Source organism: Scatophagus argus, chromosome 22, assembly GCF_020382885.2.
Source record: "Scatophagus argus isolate fScaArg1 chromosome 22, fScaArg1.pri, whole genome shotgun sequence".
NCBI classification, from domain to species: domain Eukaryota; kingdom Metazoa; phylum Chordata; class Actinopteri; family Scatophagidae; genus Scatophagus; species Scatophagus argus.
This window is the reverse complement of record NC_058514.1, coordinates 17,091,727-17,113,259: the sequence shown is the minus strand read 5'-3', so window position 1 is coordinate 17,113,259 and position 21,533 is coordinate 17,091,727. Positions and strand designations below refer to the sequence as shown.

The 21,533-nt window shown below is 42.2% G+C and overlaps 3 protein-coding genes across 5 annotated transcripts in view; 2 read left to right on the top strand and 1 right to left on the bottom strand.

The window, feature by feature from the left end:
- The window catches only part of tmem178b (transmembrane protein 178B), a 106,248-nt gene extending 103,705 nt beyond the window's left edge, over positions 1 to 2,543 (bottom strand). The window contains exons 1-2 of one of the 2 annotated variants that reach the window (XM_046379503.1): positions 2,425 to 2,543; positions 1,461 to 2,162 (exon numbers count right to left, since the gene is read on the bottom strand). In XM_046379503.1, the coding sequence (XP_046235459.1) occupies positions 1,461 to 1,842 (382 nt within the window). In that variant the 5' untranslated portion in view covers positions 1,843 to 2,162; positions 2,425 to 2,543. The remainder of the gene's footprint in view (positions 1 to 1,460; positions 2,163 to 2,424) is intronic. The other variant, XM_046379504.1, reaches the window with a different exon arrangement.
- A 6,744-nt stretch (positions 2,544 to 9,287) lies between these two features.
- mrps33 (mitochondrial ribosomal protein S33) lies at positions 9,288 to 12,708 on the top strand. Its single transcript, XM_046379505.1, has 3 exons — positions 9,288 to 9,481; positions 11,280 to 11,509; positions 11,886 to 12,708. Exons 2-3 carry the CDS (start codon positions 11,295 to 11,297, stop codon positions 11,989 to 11,991), a joined length of 321 nt encoding a protein of 106 aa, XP_046235461.1. The 5' UTR covers positions 9,288 to 9,481; positions 11,280 to 11,294; the 3' UTR covers positions 11,992 to 12,708.
- Positions 12,709 to 13,685: 977 nt separating this feature from the next.
- The window catches only part of braf (B-Raf proto-oncogene, serine/threonine kinase), a 31,601-nt gene continuing 23,753 nt past the window's right edge, over positions 13,686 to 21,533 (top strand). Inside the window, exons 1-3 of one of the 2 annotated variants that reach the window (XM_046379501.1) lie at positions 13,686 to 13,949; positions 20,639 to 20,740; positions 20,853 to 21,140. In XM_046379501.1, coding sequence (XP_046235457.1) covers positions 13,794 to 13,949; positions 20,639 to 20,740; positions 20,853 to 21,140 — 546 coding nt within the window. In that variant the 5' untranslated portion in view covers positions 13,686 to 13,793. The remainder of the gene's footprint in view (positions 13,950 to 20,638; positions 20,741 to 20,852; positions 21,141 to 21,533) is intronic. The other variant, XM_046379502.1, reaches the window with a different exon arrangement.

The following is a 21,533-nucleotide window of genomic DNA, read 5'->3' as shown; positions in this document are numbered from 1 at the left end:
AAGACACAGCTGCAGCACACACATATTCACACAATCCCACAATCATCCAGAGAGTAAACGCATCCACTCCTCTTCCAGTAAGCTCCATCACAAACCTCACCTGCCCTGTCTATTTGACACACGACATTTATTTAGTTTTGATGTTGGTAACAAACATGTCAGCAACAACTAATAACACATTAAACAACCTTCTTCATTTGATGTTAAAAACCACTCGATTAAATATTTATTCACGAAAATGTAATATAATAATAATAATAATAAGGTTGTTGTTTTGTTTTTGTTGGACCACGTTGTAGTAAATGATGTAAACTCGGGTTTGAGGTTATTTAGAAACAGTGTTTTCAAACAGAGCGCTGAAAAGTTGATCTTACATTGCAGAATGCCCAGGTCAGGTTGGATCTCGGTGATAACAGTTCTAATAATAATAATACAGTAGAAGTTCATAAAAACACTGTTTGTACTTGTTACATATTCAAGGTTCACTACAGTGTTATTGGATTACAGTACAGTAATAATAAAATAGATTACAGTGATATCAAACACCAAGAAAAAAAAATCATGTCTTTATTTTTTCTGAACTTGCAACCCCAAAACTTGGATATTGACCAGGCATTAGCCTACTCCAGCATTAGCACCCTGTACCCAATGTGGACAGAATGCGTTTTAGTCAGGGTGCTTTGGTATGGGTTCGATTCCCCCACCAGACGGGCAGGAAAAATTTGGGTGTGGTGGAAGGATTAATGCGAAAAACGCTCCCCCACTCCATTAGCCCGCTGATGTGCCTTTGAGCAAGGCACTTAACCCCCAATTTGCATGGAATTTGCTGGGTGTTGCATGTGTGCATGTATGTGAAAATATATATACTGCCAATAAAGTGATTCTTCTTCTTCTTCGAAATGTGCCATAATTTGCATGGTCAAGTGAGCATCGCTGAAACTACAAGAGAGCTACATTCACACCTGACAACAGGGACATCACGTACGCGCTCGTGTTTAGCGTCATCAAGTTGTCTGCGACAGTCACGTGCAGTAGGGTTGCCAAGGGTTGACCACCAGGACCACCCGGAGACAATCAACCCCCCACCCAACCCCGTGAGTCTCATAGCAGCTAGTCTATCTGAAAAACAACCAACCCGTATGCTACAACATCTCAACCGCTGCAACGTCTCAGTCTTGCTTTGGTTTTGGTGAACTAAACTGAAAACATTTGCGGTGGCCTCGTTTGACCACGCCTGAGAAAACTTTCTGAGGGAGCCACACCGCTAGCATGAAGACGGCGATGTCTATGGACAGCATTTAGCTTGCTCGCAAGACTAACAGCTCAATGCCCTTGAGAGAAAGCTAATTGTTTTATTTTTTCGTGTCGCAGCACATTTCCCCGTCGTGTTAACGTCTGAAATAAACACCGCTGTTTCCGCTACAACTTTAGCCTGTCTGGGTTGTTTATCTCGCTCTTACCTTTCTGGATGAGGGCTTCCATTTCTTGATCGAAGCCAAGCCTGTGGCATTTCCTCCACAGCCCCATGTTGGTTGAGTTATACTGTCTGTTGCACTCATCCGCGGCGCTCATGGCGAACAGCTGTCGCCGGTTCCGGGCCAGCAGCAGCTTCTCCTCCCATCGGGGCAGGCTGCTCCTGCTGGCCCGCAGCGGCAGGCTGTTGTTGGGGATGTAGATGAAGCCCGGGTCCTTGCGGCGGCTGGAAAAGCTTCGGCACCGGTCCCTGTACCTCCTGGCGTCAGTCTCGTACCAGTGGTCTGAGCACATCGCCACTGCTAGCATTCCCAGGGCGCAAAGAGAAAGAGACAGTCCAGCGTAGAGCAGTAACTTCCCGGCAGCCATGCTCGCCTCTGTCACAGCCGCATCAGCACCTCGACAAACGGACAGCTCCTCTGCGGCTTCCCCGCAACTTCAGCTCACATCACCTCTGGAGAACAGCGTCACAATCATTATCGAGGCGGAGAAGTCGGTGCAGACAGGAGGCAAAAACCTGTCCGGGAAACCACAGCTCACTGGCAAAATAAAATGATAATTCCTTTCTTCTGGTGTTTTCGGCTATAAAGTGACAACGTCTCTCTGCTGCGTGCTCGGCGCTGCAGAGGCTCGGCGGAGGCAGAGGATGCTTATCTCATCTCAGCCCCGAATCTTCTGCAGCCATCTGTCTGAGCAGGACGACACCATCACGAACAAAATACATCAGGAGAGCATTCAGGTGTTCAGTCAATACATAAGCTATGTTTTACACAGAATATACCTGCACTGCTTAACCCGCCCAGTAACATAAACGATGGACAAAGGGGTAAAACTATCGCGCTTTAGCAGGAGCCTATTTCCAAATGCAATACCGTCTAAACCAGGACCATCATGTGACTCAAATGACTGGAACGGTTTACTTTAGGCCTAGATGATGTATACGTAGCCTACCTGATGTAGATTGTCCAAATACAGCCCAGGCAGACCACCGCAGTCCATCAGCAGAAGGGGGGCGGGGGGGAGTAGAGGGATCAGTGAGCACAGTCAGCATCACCAGCACGTTTGATAGGATGACGGCAGCTGCTACAGAGCAGGCCTGTCCGTGGACCAATCAGCAGCCGTCTGTCTGGAGGAGCCTCGTGTTAGCTTACAGGCTACATGCTATTCGAATGAACAGCCATCAACTCTAACTTGTGTTATTACTGCAATTTATATGCCAGGTTACACAGTTATTATGTCTCACTTTTGCTTGCACTCAAATCCTGCATGTGACATACATAGCAAGAAATGGCAATTTTTTAATTCAACTTAAAATTACAAGCAGGTCTATTACAGGTAGGATGTACTTAGACAGCGCTGAGATTAACAACCGGGCAAAACATGCAACTGTCCCCGGGCCCAACACCCTCAGGGTCCTGATTGCAATGCTGATCATGGAGCAACTAGTTAGTGGTCTATGGGGGCCATCACCGTTAGTGTGTTTACGAATGTGAGTGTTGTGTGACTGTTAGCCTTTCTCAGTCTGCGAGTGCCCGATCAGATTTGCAAAAGTTTAAAAGAATATAGGGGTCCTGAGATTTGAGAATGTGTTCATGAATTTGGAAACGTGAAGTCGTGTGTGCAGTCAGATGGTTAAATGTGTAAAAAAACAACAAAAAAATCTGTATAGATTTGCAAGAGTATTGAAACTGTAACAGTTGGTATCGTTGGAAAAGTAATTTGCTGAAAGAGCTGGAAATTCAATTTAATTCAATTTATTTATTGCTATAGCACCTTATACAATGAAAATTGTCTCTAGATGCTTTACAGAGACCCAGAGCCTGAACCCCCGAGAAAGCAGACAGTGGCAAGGAAAAACTGCCTTTTAACAGGAAGAAACCTTGAGCAGAATACTGACCATCTATCAGTTACTCTCAGACAGGCCTGTCAATTAGCTGTGTTTTCATACATGGTTTTTACTCAACTTCTGCTAAAAACAAACTTGGACGCATTTTTTAAATCTGATTAGGCACATAAAGATTGTGAACACACATTTGCAAATAAGAGGACACATTCACAAATCTCAGTACACATATCCTTTTGCACGTTTACAAATCCATGACACTATAACGCTACGTAGTGTCCTCAAAATCCAATGGATTGAAAAAAGTAGTGTCTGTGGCATGTAGGCCTATTCCCACAATGCAATGCATCACATTTATACACTCAAAAGTTACATTCATGCAACATTACAGGCAGTGATAACTTAAGATCACCGTTATTTTTAAATGTTGAAAATCTCTACTTTGAGCTAATTGTTTTTGGTATAACAGTCCACAGATTTTCTTTCAGTGTCACAATTCATTTCAAGCTGCAGCTGCCAGAAAGCAACTGTCATCTTAAGAAAAAAAAAAAAAAAAAAAGCTGACAAGGCGAGGGGAGGAGGTAAATAAACCCACTGTACACTCGCTGCCCTGCACTAAAAAGTAGACAAACACAGTTAAAGACTAGCTGGTGGAAGCAGTGGAGCATTTAACAGCTAAAGAGACACATATTTTTCTCAGAAGCTGTTGGAGATTAAAACCTGAAATTAATAAAGTAGGGTGAATATTATACCCAGTATACAGAAACTTCACTACAAATGAATGATAATGTAGTTCTGAGGATGCTGTTTTTATTTATTTATTTATTTATTTTGCTATCCCTTTGACCATAATAACTTTATAAGGTGACATCATTAGTAACGTGTTTACCTCTTGTTCTACTGACCTTTTATGGCCAAAAAGAAAACCCCAAAATAAATAAATACAGCATGTGACCTCATGAGGTTTCCTGTTGTACTATCCTCAGGACAAACTTTTTTTTTTCCCACTACAGGTAGCGGGTAGGGAGTCATCACCGTGCTGTTCATTCTGTCTGATACTTTTAAATTTTGGGGAAAGTAAACACCGGCAAGAATAACAAATCAAACTTACAAATCAAATGCCATATGGAGGCTTCTTCACTGAATGGCTGCTCTGTGAAACTCAAAGGCAGAAACAAACCTGATATCTGATGTATACGTAGCCTACCTGATGTAGATTGTCCAAATACAGCAGAGGGAGACCACCGCAGTCCATCAGCAGAAGGGGGGCGGGGGGGAGTAGAGGGATCAGTGAGCACAGTCAGCATCACCAGCACGTTTGATAGGATGACGGCAGGCCTGTCCATGGACCAATCAGCAACCGTCTGTCTGGAGGAGCCTCGTGTTAGCTTACAGGCTACATGATATTTGAATGAACAGCCATTAACTCTAACTTGTGTTATTACTGCAATTTATGTGTGAGGCTACGGTTGTCATGTCTCACTTTTTGAGTGCTTGCACTCAAATCCTGCGCAAAACACGCACAGCAAAAATGGCAAGTAAACACCGGCAACAATAATTGTGATGTGTTCACACGGCAAAGAAATGCTGTTTACAAATCAAATGACACATGGAGGCCTCTTCATCGAATGGATGCTCTGTGAAACCCAAAGGCAGAAACAAACGTGATATCCGACCCTGTTTTCTCTCTTGTTTGCAGAGGTGCCTCTAATTCATTTTGACCTGGCCCTGTCAGAGCGTGCTCAAAATCTGTGCTCATGGCTCATTTATTACCTGTGTTTCCTGTCAGGCAGTGTCGCTCTGCTGAGCAGGTAAAGCTCTAAAAATGTCCAGAATAATCTGTGGGTGCAGTTTTCTGTTCCTTAATGTCTGGCTCCCCCTTGTGTTAATAAATTGTAAAGACACATTCGATACCGACAATGACTACCGTTCGCATGTGGAATGAACACGTCATTGAAACATAAATGCACATTCCAATTCTGTAAAATAATAATAAAAAGCTAGCCTAATATCCAGGAGAGTATGCTACTATTTAACAAAGTGAATCTTAATTTGCCCTGCTTTAAACATAAAAGCGACAGGTACACCCGCAGACTGAAAATTTTGAGAGTGAAAATGCTTTGATTAACAACATTAGAAGGCAAGTTAACTTAATAACTTTGATTTCAAGGTGTATGAGGACTGAATTGGCGGGCAACGGAGACGGCATCATCTGTGGACCATGCAAAGCGGTGAAAGACCAGGCTGTCAGGGATGTAGACTTTGTTGTGCTAAAGAACCAGCTTCTCAAAGCAGTTATTTAGACTAGTCTAGGCCGGGCGTATGGAAGCAGCTTTTGTCTTCTGTGACAGCGATACATTAAAAATGCAGCAGCAGCAGCAGTTGTTGGGGTGGAGGTCTCTCTCCAGTTTCTGCTGATAGCACTGCTTTGCCTTCCCCGATACCTGCTTTCAGTCTTGCTCTGGTGGACTGATGTGAATCTTTCTCGATTCTCAGGAACTGGACCGACGTTCATTACACAGCACAGCATTGCACGTTGCCACTTCACGCCTCATACTGTTTACAGTGACTGTTCAACCTGCACTTTATACTGTTTATATTGTTTCCATTAACTGGCTTAGCAGCACTCTATGGCTGTCTCACACATTCCACACAGAACCGTGCTCTGGTCGGTGCTGTGCCTTTTGTGTTTACCGTTTTCTTTTGCATTGCGCACAGTCCTTGTGTAGAGTCTTGGGTTGTTTGCACTATGCACAGTTATGTATAGGCTGTATTTAACTTCTTGTATAATGTAGTGTAGCGCCAAAAGGAATGTTGTCTCATTTCACTGTTCGCTGTACTACTGTAAACAGCTGAAATGATTATAAAAGCCACTTGACTTGGATTGACTTGACTCCATCTGTAAACATGTACCAGTCTGTGTTTTGAAACGTCTAATAGAGCCGCTGCAGCTTTATCTGTCCACAGTTTAACTTTTTTCTGATGGGCGACCTTTTTAATCAGTTGGGAATAAGTCGGTAAAAGAAGCAGATAATTATAATTATAAGCAGTTCTTTGTAGCTGCCAGGAGTATTTGCGTAAACATGAGTCAGGGTATTTCTCTCCCTGGTGGACATACAGGTGCAATTTAGGTCACACGGTTATGAGGTTTAATTAACATTACCAGATACAATAAAGATATTAACCTGTTGTTTTGTCATGTAACTGCCCATGACCTCGTACAGTTCCTGTAGTGCATTTTTTTTTCATTTGCATCTGGGGGAATGTTCACAGCAGCAACAAACACACTGATGAATTCTCTGGACATAAATATGTTTGACATCTTAACAGTAAAGACTTGACATGTGGGAAACGTTGTCTATTAACTTGGAGTATATACGTTAGGGCATTAACATAAAGACAGAGCTCACCTCGCCTTGTCAGAGTCCTCTGGTGGTGTGGGACACTGTCTGCCAGATAGAAAGAGAAGTGCAAGGAAGCAGGACGAGAGCTAATGTCAGAGCCAGTGTTGTTGTTAGGTTTGACACTTTGGGAGCCCTTGTGTTCGGCTGCGGTCTTCTCTGTGAGGCAGGTGCTACTGAGGAAAAAAGGGTGGGTGCTTGATTTAGTTGCAGTTACAGACATAGGCCCACCCGTTGGAGGAACACAGGCTGCGTTGTTAATTCAGGCCTGTGGGTTAAGGCAGGGGCACACCTTACTCCACTTCCTCTGTTGGTGTGCAGGGAAAATGACACTGAAGGAAGTAATGGTGAACCTAAGGTTGCATTGTCATTTCAAGATTCAAGATTCAAGAGCCTTTATTGTCATTATGCGAGCACAACGAAATTTTGTAAAGATTCTCGGCTCAAATGCACACATATAAATAGCAGCAAAAAAACCCAGCAGTACAAACAGTTCGTTGCCCGGGTGGGTGGGATCTGTGGCAATGCGTCTTGCCTTCTTCTGGACTCGGGCAGCGTAAACGAGTCCAGATCTGGTAAACTGCAGCCCACAATCCCTGTGCTGTCCTCACCACCTGGGCTAAATCCTTCCTGTCCTGTGCTGTGCAACTGCCATACCACACAGTCACACTGAGACACAGGATGCTTTCATTGTGGCCCTGTAAAGGTTCACTAGCAGCTGAGAAGACAGTCCAGTCCGTTTCAACTTCCTGAGAAAGAAGACCCGCTGTTGGGCCTTTTTCACCAGGTGTGAGGTGTTCACTGACCAGGAGAGGTCAGAGGAAATGTGGATGCCCAGGAACTTAATGCTGTCCAACCGCTCGACTGCCTCCCCAAGTATACAGACGGGAGCGTGATCAGTCTTCCTGGACTTCCTGTAATCCACTATGACCTCCTTGGTCTTGCTGATGTACAGGATGAGGTTGTTCCTGGAACACCACTGTGTCAGGTTCTGGACCTCATATCCGTAGTGGGTCTCATCATTGTTAGATATGAGACCCAACACAGTGGTGTCGTCCGCAAACTTGACGACCATGTTTGTGGAGTGGATAGCAGAGCAGTCGTGTGTGTAGAGTGTGAATAAGGCAGGGCTGAGTACACAACCCTGCGGCGTGCCAGTGTTGAGGATCAGTGGGGCTGATGTAGACTCCCCCTATCCTCACCACCTGGGGCCTGTTGGTGAGGAAGTCCCTGATCCAGGAGCAGAGTGAGTCTGACAAACCCAGGTTGTGGAGCTTCAGGACCAGCATATCCGGGGGGACGGTGTTGAAGGCCAAGCTGAAGTCCACAAATAGCATCCTAACATAGGTGTTAGGATGCTGCAGGTGAGTCAGAGTCGTGTGAAGTGCTAGGACAGCATCCTCCGTAGAACGGTTCTCCCTGTAGGCAAACTACAGACTGTCCAGGCCAGCGGGGATGGCGTCCTTGATGTGTCTTAGGAGGATCCACTCGAAGCACTTCATGATAACCGGGGTCAGAGTGACAGGTCGGTAGTCATTGAGTCAGGTTATCGTTGATTCCTTGGGCACAGGCACAATGATGGAGGACTTCAGGCAAACAGGGGCCGTGGACAGCTGCATGGACAGGTTGAAGATGTCCAGAAAGACTTCTGCCAGTTGGTCCTGCGTGCGTCCTGACACCTTGTCTGGACCTGCAGCCTTGATGATGTTGATCCTCCTCAAAGCGGAGGACGAGAGGCTCCTGCTGCACCTCTGGCTGAGGAAGGTGTGCAGTTCTTCTGCTGCTTGAAGAGTCGAAGCGCGCGAAGAAGCTGTTTAAGGTGTTGGGTCCAACATGAGGAGTGAGGTGAATGACAATGCAGCAGCGAATGGTTGGCCTGAAGTTCTTTTACATGCATAGTGTTATATGTTGTTGAGTTTCATTGTGTGTGATAGTGATTGTTTTCATGTATTTTAGACCTGCTTCTCTGTTGGGTTGAAGATTGCTGGTAGTACGAAAGTAGATTGATGTACCAGGTATTTTATAGTTTAGTCATGTAGTTTTAAACATTTAGTTGGTCTGGTTTTTAATTCTGTATATTTTTTACACTTGAGACTGACTGGTTTCTTTCTTGTATGTTTGTTTATTTGTTTTGTTCTCATTCTAATAGTCTTGGTTCCTTGAAATTGTCTTGTTGTGGCTTTATTTATAGTTAAGATGACGTCCGATGAATAAGAAAAAAAGAAAAGAAAACAAATACAACTAAACATACTCACGCTACTCACGTACCATTCAGAGGCTTTGTAGTCACTAGAACCAACAAAGTCTAGCTAACCGCTAACTGGAACTTTGTACCAAACCTCCCCCAAACCATAGGTCTCTTAAGAGCGACGGACTTCCTGTCAGGGCTTGATCGCATAAAATATAACGCTATATTAAACGCCAACAATAAGGACAGGCTGCAGATAGTCTGCGTTAATTTATAGACAACAAACTGATAAAGCTACTCTTAATTTATAAAATATGTATCGTGTTTGAAATAAAATACCACTTTACAACAAAACAGGAAGTACAAACAACTAACCAATCAGCTCCTCGGGAAATGTGCCACGCTCAATAGGGTCCGTGATGGCAGTATGGTGTGTGAAGGTTAACGTTAGCTGAGACGCAAGTACAATTTATTAAACTCTAATTGTTATTTAACCAGAGTTTAGTGCGTCTGCCAGTGTTTATACTGCGTTTCAGTAAATAACGTTGCGTTCTTCCTCAAAGGCCACAGACTCAGGTAAGACACCATACCGTCACTGTTACGAAGCTAGCTGAGCACATGAAGGCTGTCGCTTAATATGTTGTTGCGCGAAGAGTTTTCGTCAAGGTTTTAGAAAAGAGAAATCTGTTGACACCTAGTTAGTTAACATGACCTCTCACTGTGGCAAATGACAAACGTGGAGAAACAAAGAGGAATATTCATTAGCCTGATAATATGCGTGTGTTTGTGTGTGTATACAAAGAATAGCTTAAATTAGGCTAACATTAATTTTCTGTACAGATGGCCTTCCAGGAGCAGAGCCATAACAAAAGATATTATCAGATATTATTTAAAAATCTTTATATAGATAAAATGATAGATACAAACAATTGGGTGGCATAAGTAAGAAGAATGTCAGTTCAGAAATGTGTAAGGTATATTTAAGGTCATTTAGAATCACTGTCTCTGTTACATAGTTTATCCACTGAGAGCACTGCTAACTTTATTTTTACACTGGAAAACATCTCACTCACTACATGTGTCACTTTGCTTTAATAAACAAATTTCATTTATTATCATCTGTTTTTTTGATACTCCCACTAGGAATTTTGAACATTCTTCAACAAAATCAACACATAGTTTATCTTTACCAATCTGCAAAAAAGTTTGGCTTTGTATGTTCTAAGTAATTTTGAATTTATATGTTTTTATACCCGTTTGAAACCTCTGTCTTTAAGTTACATTAACCTTATGTCAGATAACAGTTGTTTCAAAATGGTGAGCCTGCAGTGGTCACTTCAGTATCTTGCTTCATATGTTACAAAAATTTCTGACAACTCGCCCGAAACTATCAGAATGATTCATGTTCCATTCACGTTTCAAAACTGCCTTTGTCTCACAATCACGGATAATACAAGAATGATAAAAAATGCCATATCTTCTGAGCACTTGGTGCTATTGCGATTAAGTTTGCATGACATACAGATGTGATGTCTGAATTACCATAACGTGGTGCTATTTGGGCAAATAGATGGCGCTGTAGCATCATAAGTTTGTCTTTTTGTTCTGTCAGAGCACGAGAAGGCGCATGACAAAACATTTCTTCATTGTGTTCAGTGTTCAGCTAACCTGAAGATACAAAGGTCTTAGGTTCAAGTCCTTACTTAAAGCTTTTCAAGCTCTCTTATTGTCTCAAACCTTTTCTAGTGCTTACACGCTCTCCCACTTGCAGTTATATTTTATGTTATGTATTTATGTTATAATATACTAAATGTATAACAATCATTGCTGTACAACAGTGCAGTCCTGTGGTGTTTTTACAGTGCTGATCCATTCTGGTCATTAGCTAATAAATACTAAAACTAAAATGCTAAAAATGCTATAAACACAGAACTGACTGTAAAATGGACATTAAAATATCTAGCTAACAGTACAATGAAACAATTGAGTCCCTAATAAATCCATGCTATCCAGTCAAACCACTCCCAATTCTCCATGCTTGGCATAGTGGTGGGACATGGGTTTAAAGGGGTGATGGGGTGGTTGGTGACATAGGCTGCCTCCAAAACATCACCTTCCTCCAGATCAGCCAGTTGCAATTGCGAGATTTCAAGCTGTAGAGGGCAGTCACTATGCATATTTATAACACAAAATATAAAATTCAAATCCTTTGTACTAAAATGTCAGGATTTGGAATCAATTGGTAACACTACTAAACATTTATTTCAATTGATTTTCAGCAGAAAAAAAAGTGGTTTAAGGGTTTAGTTACTTTCTAATGTAATACATCACAGCCTGCACTCTAAATGCAAAGCTCAGTAATGTCTTCTCTTAGATCTGTTCAGCAGTCATGGCCGGTCTGTCTAACTATGCCATGCGCATGGCCAGACTGAGCGCACAGATTTTTGGGGAAGTTGTGCGTCCGACAAACTCCAAATCTATGAAGGTGGTTCAGCTGTTCCAGGAGCCTCCAATGGCCAAGAAGAAGGAGGTGTATGACTGGTACCCACAGCACAAGGTTTACTTCGCCATGACCCAGAAGCTCAGGTTCATGGGGCTGTTCAGGTACTGGAAACGTTTACATTTCCATTGCACTATTTCCATCAAAACTCTTAGTGTATGGTTTGTTGGATTTTTCAGTGGCTGTTAGGCAAATGTCAGTGAAAGTCAGTTCTTCCTGCCAATGTTTCACACTCCAAGCCCACCAGGACAAGGAGATATTATACATTTTGAGCTTCTGGGAGGATGTTAAAGTGTAACATCTATGCAGGAAGTGTTGAGTTTAATTGGAGGTAACTTAACAACAATTGAAAAAAAAAAAGGACAGTAGAATTTATCAGTAAGTGAGAACACCAGTTAAGTTTAGCTGAGTACCAGTGTGGACATAACCCTCAGTAAGCACTGTGGACGTTTGACTAAAAGGTTTTTCCTTCCTTCTCAGAGATGAGCACCAAGACTTCAAGGAGGAGATGCGTCGCCTGAGGAAACTGAAAGGAAAAGGGAAACCAAAGAAAGGAGAGGGAAAGAGAGCTGCCAAGAAAAAATGAGCTGCTTCGACATTTCTGCTCTGGACCTATGTTTATATGGAGGGAGACAGCAGTAGCAGTGGACTCTGTGGGGTGGGGGGTGGGGGGCTCTGTACCGCTGTCATCTGCACTGTATAGAGAAAAGTATTGGGATGGGGCTGTTTTTCAGGGGTTCCAATGAAGGGAAATCTTAATGCTTCTGTATATGAAGACTTTTTGGACAATGCTGTGATTCCAACCGTGGCAACAGTTTGGGGAAGGCCCTTTCCTATTCCAGCATGACTATACCCCAGTGCACAAAGCAAGGTCACTAACGACATGGTTGGATAATTTTGGTGTGGAAAAACATGACTGAATTCAACGCAATCCAACACCTTTGGGATGAACTGGAACAGAGATTGTGAGGCAGGCCTTTTCGTCAAACATTAGTGCCTGACCTCACAAACGCTCTGCCGCATGAATGGCCAAAGAAAAAGTCCACAGATACACTCCGAAATCTTGTGGAAAGCCTTTCCAGTAGAGCGTGGCCTGTTATAGCTGCAGAGCTTTCTATACATTCAGAATGCAATGTCATTAAAATCCCTGCTGGTGTAATGGTCAGGTGGCCCAATATTTTTGTCCATGTAGTGTGTTGGTTGTATTGAAATGAATGTTATCTAATAAAATGCTGAAATATAGCTTTCAATTGGGTACTAATAAAACAGGCTGATTACCTGACAACACATAGAACAATAAAAAGCTTGTGGCCATTTATTTTTTCAAATTGGCAACTATGTTGTACCTCATGTCATCACTGGAGTGACTGTTAGCTGGTGTTTCTTGGAACGGCTGGAAAATGATGTTCACATTCTTCATGTCAAATAAAATAAATGTGAGTAGTATAGTGTTATAGAGCTCTTTCTGTGTGCTGTTTAAAAGGCTTGAGACTATACTGACCTGCAGTGGATCAGGACAGAAAAACTACTGGTGTGGTTTGGTACAGATGTGGCTAGATGACCAACTGCCTGCGAATCCCCACTACATGTCAGATCTGGTAATTCATTGTAAATGTTTAAATGGGATTTTCACCATTGAATTACAGTATTTATTAAGACTGGGCCTTCATTATCACTTTGTCTTCAGGGCCTGCCACATGCATTGGTGGTCAATGTAATAGTTTAGATAAAATATATAAAAAAAAAACCCAACTAGATTCTAGTGAATGATGACTAGCTACACTAGCTATACCGACAACTAGCATGTTGCACTGTGCAATAAACGTCTAAAGTCTCCTCACAGCTTCTTGTGAGGTTTACTGTAATTAATTTTTCCTCATATAAGATATACTGTACACCCATCGGCCACAACATTAATACCAGGCAGGTGAAATGAGTAACATTAACCATCTGCTTACAGTGCAGTGTTCTGCGGGGAGACTTTGAGTTAGGGCAGTCGTGGATGTTCTTTGACCCACACCGCCCACCTTAACACGGCAGACCAGTACAGACGACCCACCGTACGCAATGGAAACTTGGAACTGCGTATTTAATGCATAGTCAGAAAACGATTCCATTAAAGTTCCGTTTTTAAGAGCAGCTGTTTACATTTTGAACCCCAATTATAGCCATAATGTAAGCGTTGTTAATAAATTTCGGAGAAGGAAATTATTATTATCATTATTGTTGTTGTTGTTATAATTACTATTATATGTCAGTCAGTGTTCAGGAGTAGTTATGTGCCACCCATCCAGTTCAGGGGCTTGTGAGCTCTGTCTCCCCCTTCTGTCCTCATCAGCAGACTGCGTTTCCCTCTATTATTTTCCACTCAGTTTCTCGCAGTTTAAAATGGCGGCGTTGAGCAGCGCCGAGTCCCCACCGCCCGTCTTTAACGGAGACACCGCGGAGCGGGAGCCGGGCAGGGAACGGGGCCTGGAGGAGCTGGGTGCCGGTCTGGACTCCTCTTGCACGCCGGAGATTCCCGGAGGTCCACAGGATGAGGAGGTGAGCGGGGTAACGGGGCTAAGCTGGGCAGGGGACACGGGCTCCGAGTGGAGGTAATTGGATGTAAATCTTCAGGAAACACCGGCTGTAACATGGATCGTGGGGGATGCAGTGCAGGGGCCAAGACGACGCATTAATGTAAACGATTAGTTTGAGCGCCGGGCTTTCAAAATCTTCTGCTTCGACTTAGGAAACAAAAAATGCGACAGACTAATGTGAGCAGGAGCGGAAGGTTTTTATTCGGCGGAGCCTGTGTTTATTTCGGGCCTGCTTTATTCCATTCGCTCCTGGTTTGGTTTTCCTGGCTCATTGCAGCTGCAGCTTGGTGCGCAAGCAGAGCACACACACACACACACACACACACACACACGCCGCTGTTGACGCAACAAAGAAAACACTGCTTTTAATGCAATGTAGTGAATTCTGATGTGCCTGAAGTTTCATGTCACCAATCCACCGAGGTTCTTTACCTCAAAGCGGTGATGATGGTGATGGAGGTGGAGGCTAACTGATGTCGTGCTTGTGTTGTTTGAGGTGTAATTTAGCTATACGGGTGGCTACTTTTATTTATATTACAGGCTTTACAGTCACCGCCCCCACGTCCACAGACACACACACACACACACACACACACACACACACACAGAGTGAGAGTGAGAGAGAGAGGGGGAACCGTCAGTCACACACATCATTTAATGCTCAGTGACATGTAGCCTAGCCTTGAATTGTGTCTTCAGTGTGCAGGTCAGCGGCCTCACTGCTGGACCGTGACAGCAGGCTGTGTCACAACTCGTAAGGTATACCATCACTACTAATATCACATGTCCTAGCACTGCCTTAAATCATCGGTGGACGTACGTATATTTATCCAAATCATACTTTAAAAAAAAAAAAAAAAACATTTTTTTTTGCCTTGAGGGTTATCCATTTTGCTTTATCCGTAACAAAAGTTAATACATTAAAAATATAGAGTAATTCAGATCTGTGTTCGTAGTGGTATAGTGACATTGGAATGTGCCTGACGCCTCCAAATTTGGGCTTTTATGACAAATTATTTTCTCTGTTCAGGGGCATGCTCCCATTTCTCCAGAGCTGTCCTGATACTAGGGAGTAAATATGAGAATATCTCAACACCTGAAGCACAGAGTTGTTCAGTTTTTTTGAAATTCCTGTCTTAGGAGTCCCTCAGCTTAGTGGAAGTACAACACCAAAAGCATTTCGTATTTTACGTATGGAACCAATATCTGTTCTGTTTGTGAGATGTCCTTCTGACAGTCATGTGGCCCCATTTTAAGGTGCAAAAACTCTCAGCAGTTAAGAGTTGTCTTATTAGCATGTCAGATTGACAATGGCATTGTATTGTCGTCTATTTTCGGGAACATGGGAGCTGCAGGGGGATGTTGATTGCAGCAGAAATGCTGGTATACATACAAAAGCTGATTACACATTTAAAAGACGTCGCTGTGCTTTCAGTGTTTTACTTCCACAAAGCTGAGGGACTCCTAAGACAGGAATTTAAAAAAAACTGAACAACTCTGTGCTTCAGATGTTGAGATGCTCTCATATTTACTCCCTACTATCAGGACTTTCCACAAAGATTAGCCAGCTCTGGAGAAATGGGAACATGCCCCTGAACAGAGAAAATAATTCGCCATAAAAGCCCAAATTTGGTGGCGTCAGGCACATTCCAATGTCACTATACCACTACGAACACAGATCTGAATTATTGTATATTTTATAGTATTAACTTTGTTACTGATAAAGCAAAAGGGGTTTGCTTAATGTCAGGATAACCCTCAAGGTAAACTATGGAGAAAAAGGTATGAATCTGGAAAAATATATGTAAAAAATATAAGTACTTGATAGTTGGGGACAGTCATGGCCTAGAAGTTGGTAAAATGGCTTGTGATCGGAAGGTCACTGGTTCGATTCCCCCACCAGACGGGCAGGAAAAATTTGAGTGTGGTGGAGTGATTAATGCAAAAAATGCTCCCACCCCCTCCATTAGCCGGCTGGTGCCCTTGAGCAAGGCACTTAACCCCCAATTTGCTTCCCAGGCGCTTGATGCAACCCACTGCTCCTCTTTCTGCCAATACTGCCAATAAAACCATTCTTCTTCCTCTTGTTACTGCTGGAATTTCCTCACAGCTTATTTGTCCTTGAAATCTGATTTTGGTCATTTGACCACAGACTGTCCAAGTCAGTATCTTTGCGCATACAACGCATCCCACCCCCCCTTCACCCGGCTGACTATCAGCAGGATAGTTCTCCCTTGCAAGCTGGGTCCTGCTCAAGGTTTCTTCCTGTTTAAAGGGAGTTTTTCTTTGCCACTGTCTGCTTGCTCGGGGGTTCAGACTCTGAGTCCCTATAAAGCATCTAGAGACAATTTTGAGTTGAAGAGGCTAGCAGTGGAAGAGCGGCTAAAGCTAAAGCTAGCCAGAGCTCAGTGCTAGCCACGAGCCAGCAGCCTCTTAGCCTATCTTTACTTGGTAAGAGCAGTGAAAAGAGCAAAGCAATTATCAGGAAGCTTATGGAATATATGAAATGCATGATCCTTGATGTTCAGCCATTCTCCATAGCTGAGAATAAGGACTTCAAAAATCTGATAAATTACCTCAGCCCTGGTGAATTTATAAGCATACTGTGAAATGATATAAGAAAATGACATTTGCTTTGTTATATAAATCTGTTGCACCTGCTTTTGTTTGCTAAAGTAAAGTATGTTAGATAAAGTTGGCTGTACAGCTCATTTTCAGTTAATTGTTGTTTGTAGCTCTTTCCAGTTGCGGAGCACTTTATTTTGAGAGGAAAATGTAGGTTTAATGATTTCTTTTATTTTGAAAGTAAAATTTTGCATTGAACAAAAGTTGATTTTTGTTTGTATATGCTGTCAGTTGTAATTGTTAGAAAATCGGAATTGGCAGGAATTGGTATCGACAGGTCACACTTACAAAGAAATTGGAGTAGAGTGCTCTTCTAGTTTGCATATTTGGTCAGTGGCAAGAAATACAGCAGCTTTGTAGGACGTTTGAAACTAAAATTACAGTGTGAGGTGGAGGAATAGCCTACATTTTCTTCCTTGCACTTGCTGGTCTGTGTGACATGCACTACCTGTTTTTTATGTCTTCAGTGTGTCTTGGAGATGTCTCCCCTGTTAAAAAAAAAAGAGCACACTGTCAATAAAGATAACTCATTCATTTGTTAATTTGAGAAGCTCAAATATGTGAATATCTTATATGGAAAATGCAGCTCTTGCAGTGGCCTTTAATGCTTAATGCACAATTGTCTGTGTTTTACAAAGTACCCCGTCTAATGAGGATGTCCGTTTGTCAATGCAACTCTTAACGTGTTTTGTCATCAATTATTTTGCTAATATTTAACACCGAACACAAATGTCTGCTCTGTATTTGGATGGACACAACCTATCAGATGAGTGACGCACACATTCGTATTACTGTACTGTCGATCATGTAAGGGTGGGATTGGTACAAACAGAGGCACATCATCTTGCTCACATTGTTTTGAAGTGAAGACTAGTGGTCGTAAAAAGCAGAGCTCGACAGACAGTGTATTTCTTGTGACTGATATAATAATGATAGTTTGGAACAGGAAAAGCTGATTGTCGATAAACCCCCTCAGCCCCAACCCTGTGGGGGTAAATAATGTGCCATTGATGTACAAACTACCCTGTAAAAAAACAAAGTCAAGATGGTAATGATTTAAACTTTTTTGAGCACAACCGCTGGCCATTAACAAAGTCGAGATCCACCTATAGTGATCGGCTGCAGTTAGTACCTCCAGTAAAAGGTACATGTAGAGTGAGACAGCCTGATAATCAAAATTATTTTGTTACAATTAAAAATGAATATGATGAAGTATCTGGCTAGACTTTGAATTAATATTTGGCTCAGTGGTTGGCAGCCCGCACCGTAAGTCTGTTGTATGTCCAAGAACACTAGATCCTGCATTTCCCACAATGCCCCATACCACTTTTCATCACTTTCATGTCGGTCTTAGAAGTCTGTTGTGGCCCTGTGTCCATTTCAAGCTCATGAAATCTTAGGATTGCTGAAAAAAGGTTTGAGTTTTGTCGTCAGAGGGGTCCAGTGTATCGTATCTTCTCTCTTATCCTCTCTGATAAAACCATAGCTCCAGTTATTCAATTAAACACAATTCCAGCTGTTTCCAACCTGTTACGACTGAGATTTCTAACCACCTGCTGCCTGGTTTGTAGGAAAAACACATTCCAAACAGAGGTGCTAGCATGGTCATCTAGGATGAGTAATATCTACTGGTTATTGTACCAGACCGGGGGTGTTCAGTCTGACGATTTTAGAAAAAAGTCATTCTTGAAGGGGTCCACAATCTGTTCTTCGGTTCAGTTGCAGATATTGCGATATTTGATGTCACTTTCACTTCAGTTTCTCAACCTAACATAACCTCAGTGACTAGCAGATCCACATTACGTGAGCAAACCAGTACAGGACAGTGTTTCCCCTAGAATGTTTTCCAGCAGCAGTGCTCAAGTGGGTGAGTTTTATTTTGCACAGAAGACATTTAGTACTTTACTAAATCAAGAAGGGCTTCAGACAAATGTTTTTGCAGTTCTGTTGTAGCTGGTGAATCACATTTAAAAAAAAAAAAAAAAATGCTTCAGTAACCACCCAGATAGCCTGTGTCCCAATCAGTTAATTTATCGCTTATTTTAAAGATGTTTTCTATGACTTGATGAGTTTAACAATGAAAAATAAACACTACAAACTTGTTTTCAATATTTTATTAAGTCATTGTCTCTAAAAGCAAACAAATAATACTAATGTAAAACCTGAAATAGTTAGGACATGGATTTATATAATTATTGCAGTAATACTGCAGTTACAGTTAGCTGCACTTAATTTCAAATGTATTTTTACATCAGTTTTATTGTAATGCATTCTGACTGACAAAAAACACTGCTGGACTTGAGGAATCTCAGTCAGGGGTTCAACCCTCGATGTGATATTGTTTGGTAAATAAAGGTTTGAATTTACGGGTTTTATTTGGTTATTTTCAGATACATTTTCAACTTACGTGATGTATAATTAGACCCATGACCATGAGACTACAGATAAAAAAAAACCTATCAACATCAACATACTTTCTGAGTGAAGAAGATGAGCCGACGAGTCCAGCACATATTGCACAAATAAGCACCTTTGGAAAATCTCTTTCGTATCTCCTGATTTGCGTTCGGTTTATAGGTTTGTTAAATCTTTTATGCGGTATAATCTTTCCTCTACATAGGGAGAATGTAATCTGCTAATCTGAATGAACTGCCATTTACTTTCACTTCATCATTCAGTCTGATTTTTTTTTTGTTGTTGTTGTTCGTCTTAGCTGTTATCTGTTTGGGCGATCCTTACCAGAAGACTTTGATAGGGCTAGTTAACCTTTCACAACTGTCAAAAAATATCTCGCTTTAGCAGTTATTTCCATCGACTTGGAACAACCTGTTCATCTGTGTCATCCTCATACGAATTTGTTGCCATATTTGTTTAAAATACACCGAGGCCCAGTTTCAAAATCCTGGCTCATGCACTTCTGCTTAGAGTTTATCTTCCCTGACTAGGGCAGTGTTGTAGCAAACTTTAACCCTGTTACCAATGTCAGAATCTGACTACATATTAGACCAGTTCTGTACAGTTGTGAAGTGTAATTTAGTGCTGTGACTATGAATTTTAGATTTTTTTTTCTTAGAAAAAAGCAACCTGTCACTGAACTTTGTCGTATAAAAGGCAGCAGTCATCAGTCCGGCAGCAAATGTGCAGTATATGCTGTGTCAGTTAATAAATGCAGCTTCTCAAGACTAATAAAAGTCTTGTCTCTTATTTCCTGACTGCTGGAAATGGAAGTAAAGTCTGGAAGCTAAACAGGAAAGAATAACAATAAAAATAAAATAAAAACAATAAAAAGTTGTGCTGTTCTTGTTAATTCGGGTGTGATCCCTTTCAGAAGCTCTGTAATCCAGCCTTTGAGCTACATTGTCTTTTTGAAGCCTTTGTAAAATACATCCACCGTGATAAATCCAATACTAAATGTCTTCTGTCATTATTTATTCATTTTTCCATGTTGAAATCAGTTGTTTTTGTTGTTGTTAGGTTGTTAGCATGGCTTTGCGCCATCCACTGGGAATGAGATATCAGGCTGAGTTCCCCCAACCAGTCAGAGATTGTTTTACTGACTTGTCAACCAATCAGAAGCCGGGTTCCTCACTGGTCATTTATTGCAACTGACTGTGCAGTCTAATAACATGAGATTAGCCCAGCGAAATGATAGTGATGGTGGTAATGAGCCCATACCGTAGTAGGCATCACATAATTGCGGCGTTAGTGGGGTATTGGGAACTAAACTGAGCGTCAGGAGTGACAAGTGCTTGTTTAATCCTGTGTGATGCGTCACTTCTGAAAGACCTGCTATGCCTCCACTACACTCCACTACCTACTACAGCTCTAGTTAATGAGAATTTGAAAATCCACATTAGCAGCTGTATTACTGTTTCACAGAATTTTCCTTTAAATTCCTTGTCTGGGCCTGTCTCCCAGAAAAAGACAACCAGCAGCTCTGCTCAGATTGTCTGGCTGGAGAAAGACAAGGACACTGTTATACAATTTATATTTATACATTTTTAACATTGTTGTGATTCCCCACAGATCTGGAACATCAAACAGATGATAAAGTTGACACAAGAACACTTAGAGGCTCTTCTGGACAAGTTTGGAGGAGAACATAATCCTCCTTCCATATACCTAGAGGTAAGATGGGTTTGGCTGTAATGAATGTAGTTCCAGCAAAAAATAACCTGTGAATGGCACTTCAGGTGTTAAAGCTGTTGAGTCTGTGCTCTGGTGTGTTGTTCTCTGTCAGGCGTATGAAGAGTACACCAGTAAGCTGGATGCCCTGCAGCAGAGGGAGCAGCAGCTGCTGGAAGCTATGGGCAACGGTACAGACTTCTCTTGTTCTCCTTCTCCCATGCCAGCCCTTCTTGAGGTCAAGATGGAAGGTTGTGGGGTCGGAGGAGGGGCTCAGGCCTTTCCCTCAGCCCCCAATACATTGGCTGTCCTTCAGACTCCCACCGATGCCGGCCGAGCCAACCCTCGATCCCCTCAGAAGCCTATCGTCAGGGTATTTCTGCCCAACAAACAGAGAACAGTGGTATGTCTGACATTTTCTTTGCGGATACATAATACATGTGATTCTACAGTTTTGGCCTTAGGTTAGCGAAAATTATAAGAAACCAAAACTCAGTTTCAAGGCCCCGGACTAACATTTTACACTGATGGTGCTTGTGCGCCTGACTTTTTCATTCAGTATTCAGGTGCACAAACGACCAATTCATGTGCACTCAGTAATGCATTTTAAGCTTTGATCCTCATAAACATTGATAACTTTTTAATACATTATATAAATAATTGATTGATTATCATCACGGCACGCTCAGCAAGGAAGCTGAAGTGTAGTCTGGTTTTTCAGCCAAGTAGGAACTATGATGCATACTGGATTGTGTACTAGCAGACAGAGTGGCTAGGGTTGGGTATTGACCCTGGA

Bases quoted from the DNA above. Each gene is read 5' to 3' on its own strand.
- mrps33 (XM_046379505.1), top strand. From the start codon at position 11,295: ATGGCCGGTCTGTCTAACTATGCCATGCGCATGGCCAGACTGAGCGCA. The intron at 11,510-11,885 runs GTACTGGAAACG...CTTCCTTCTCAG, and splicing joins AGGTTCATGGGGCTGTTCAG to AGATGAGCACCAAGACTTCA.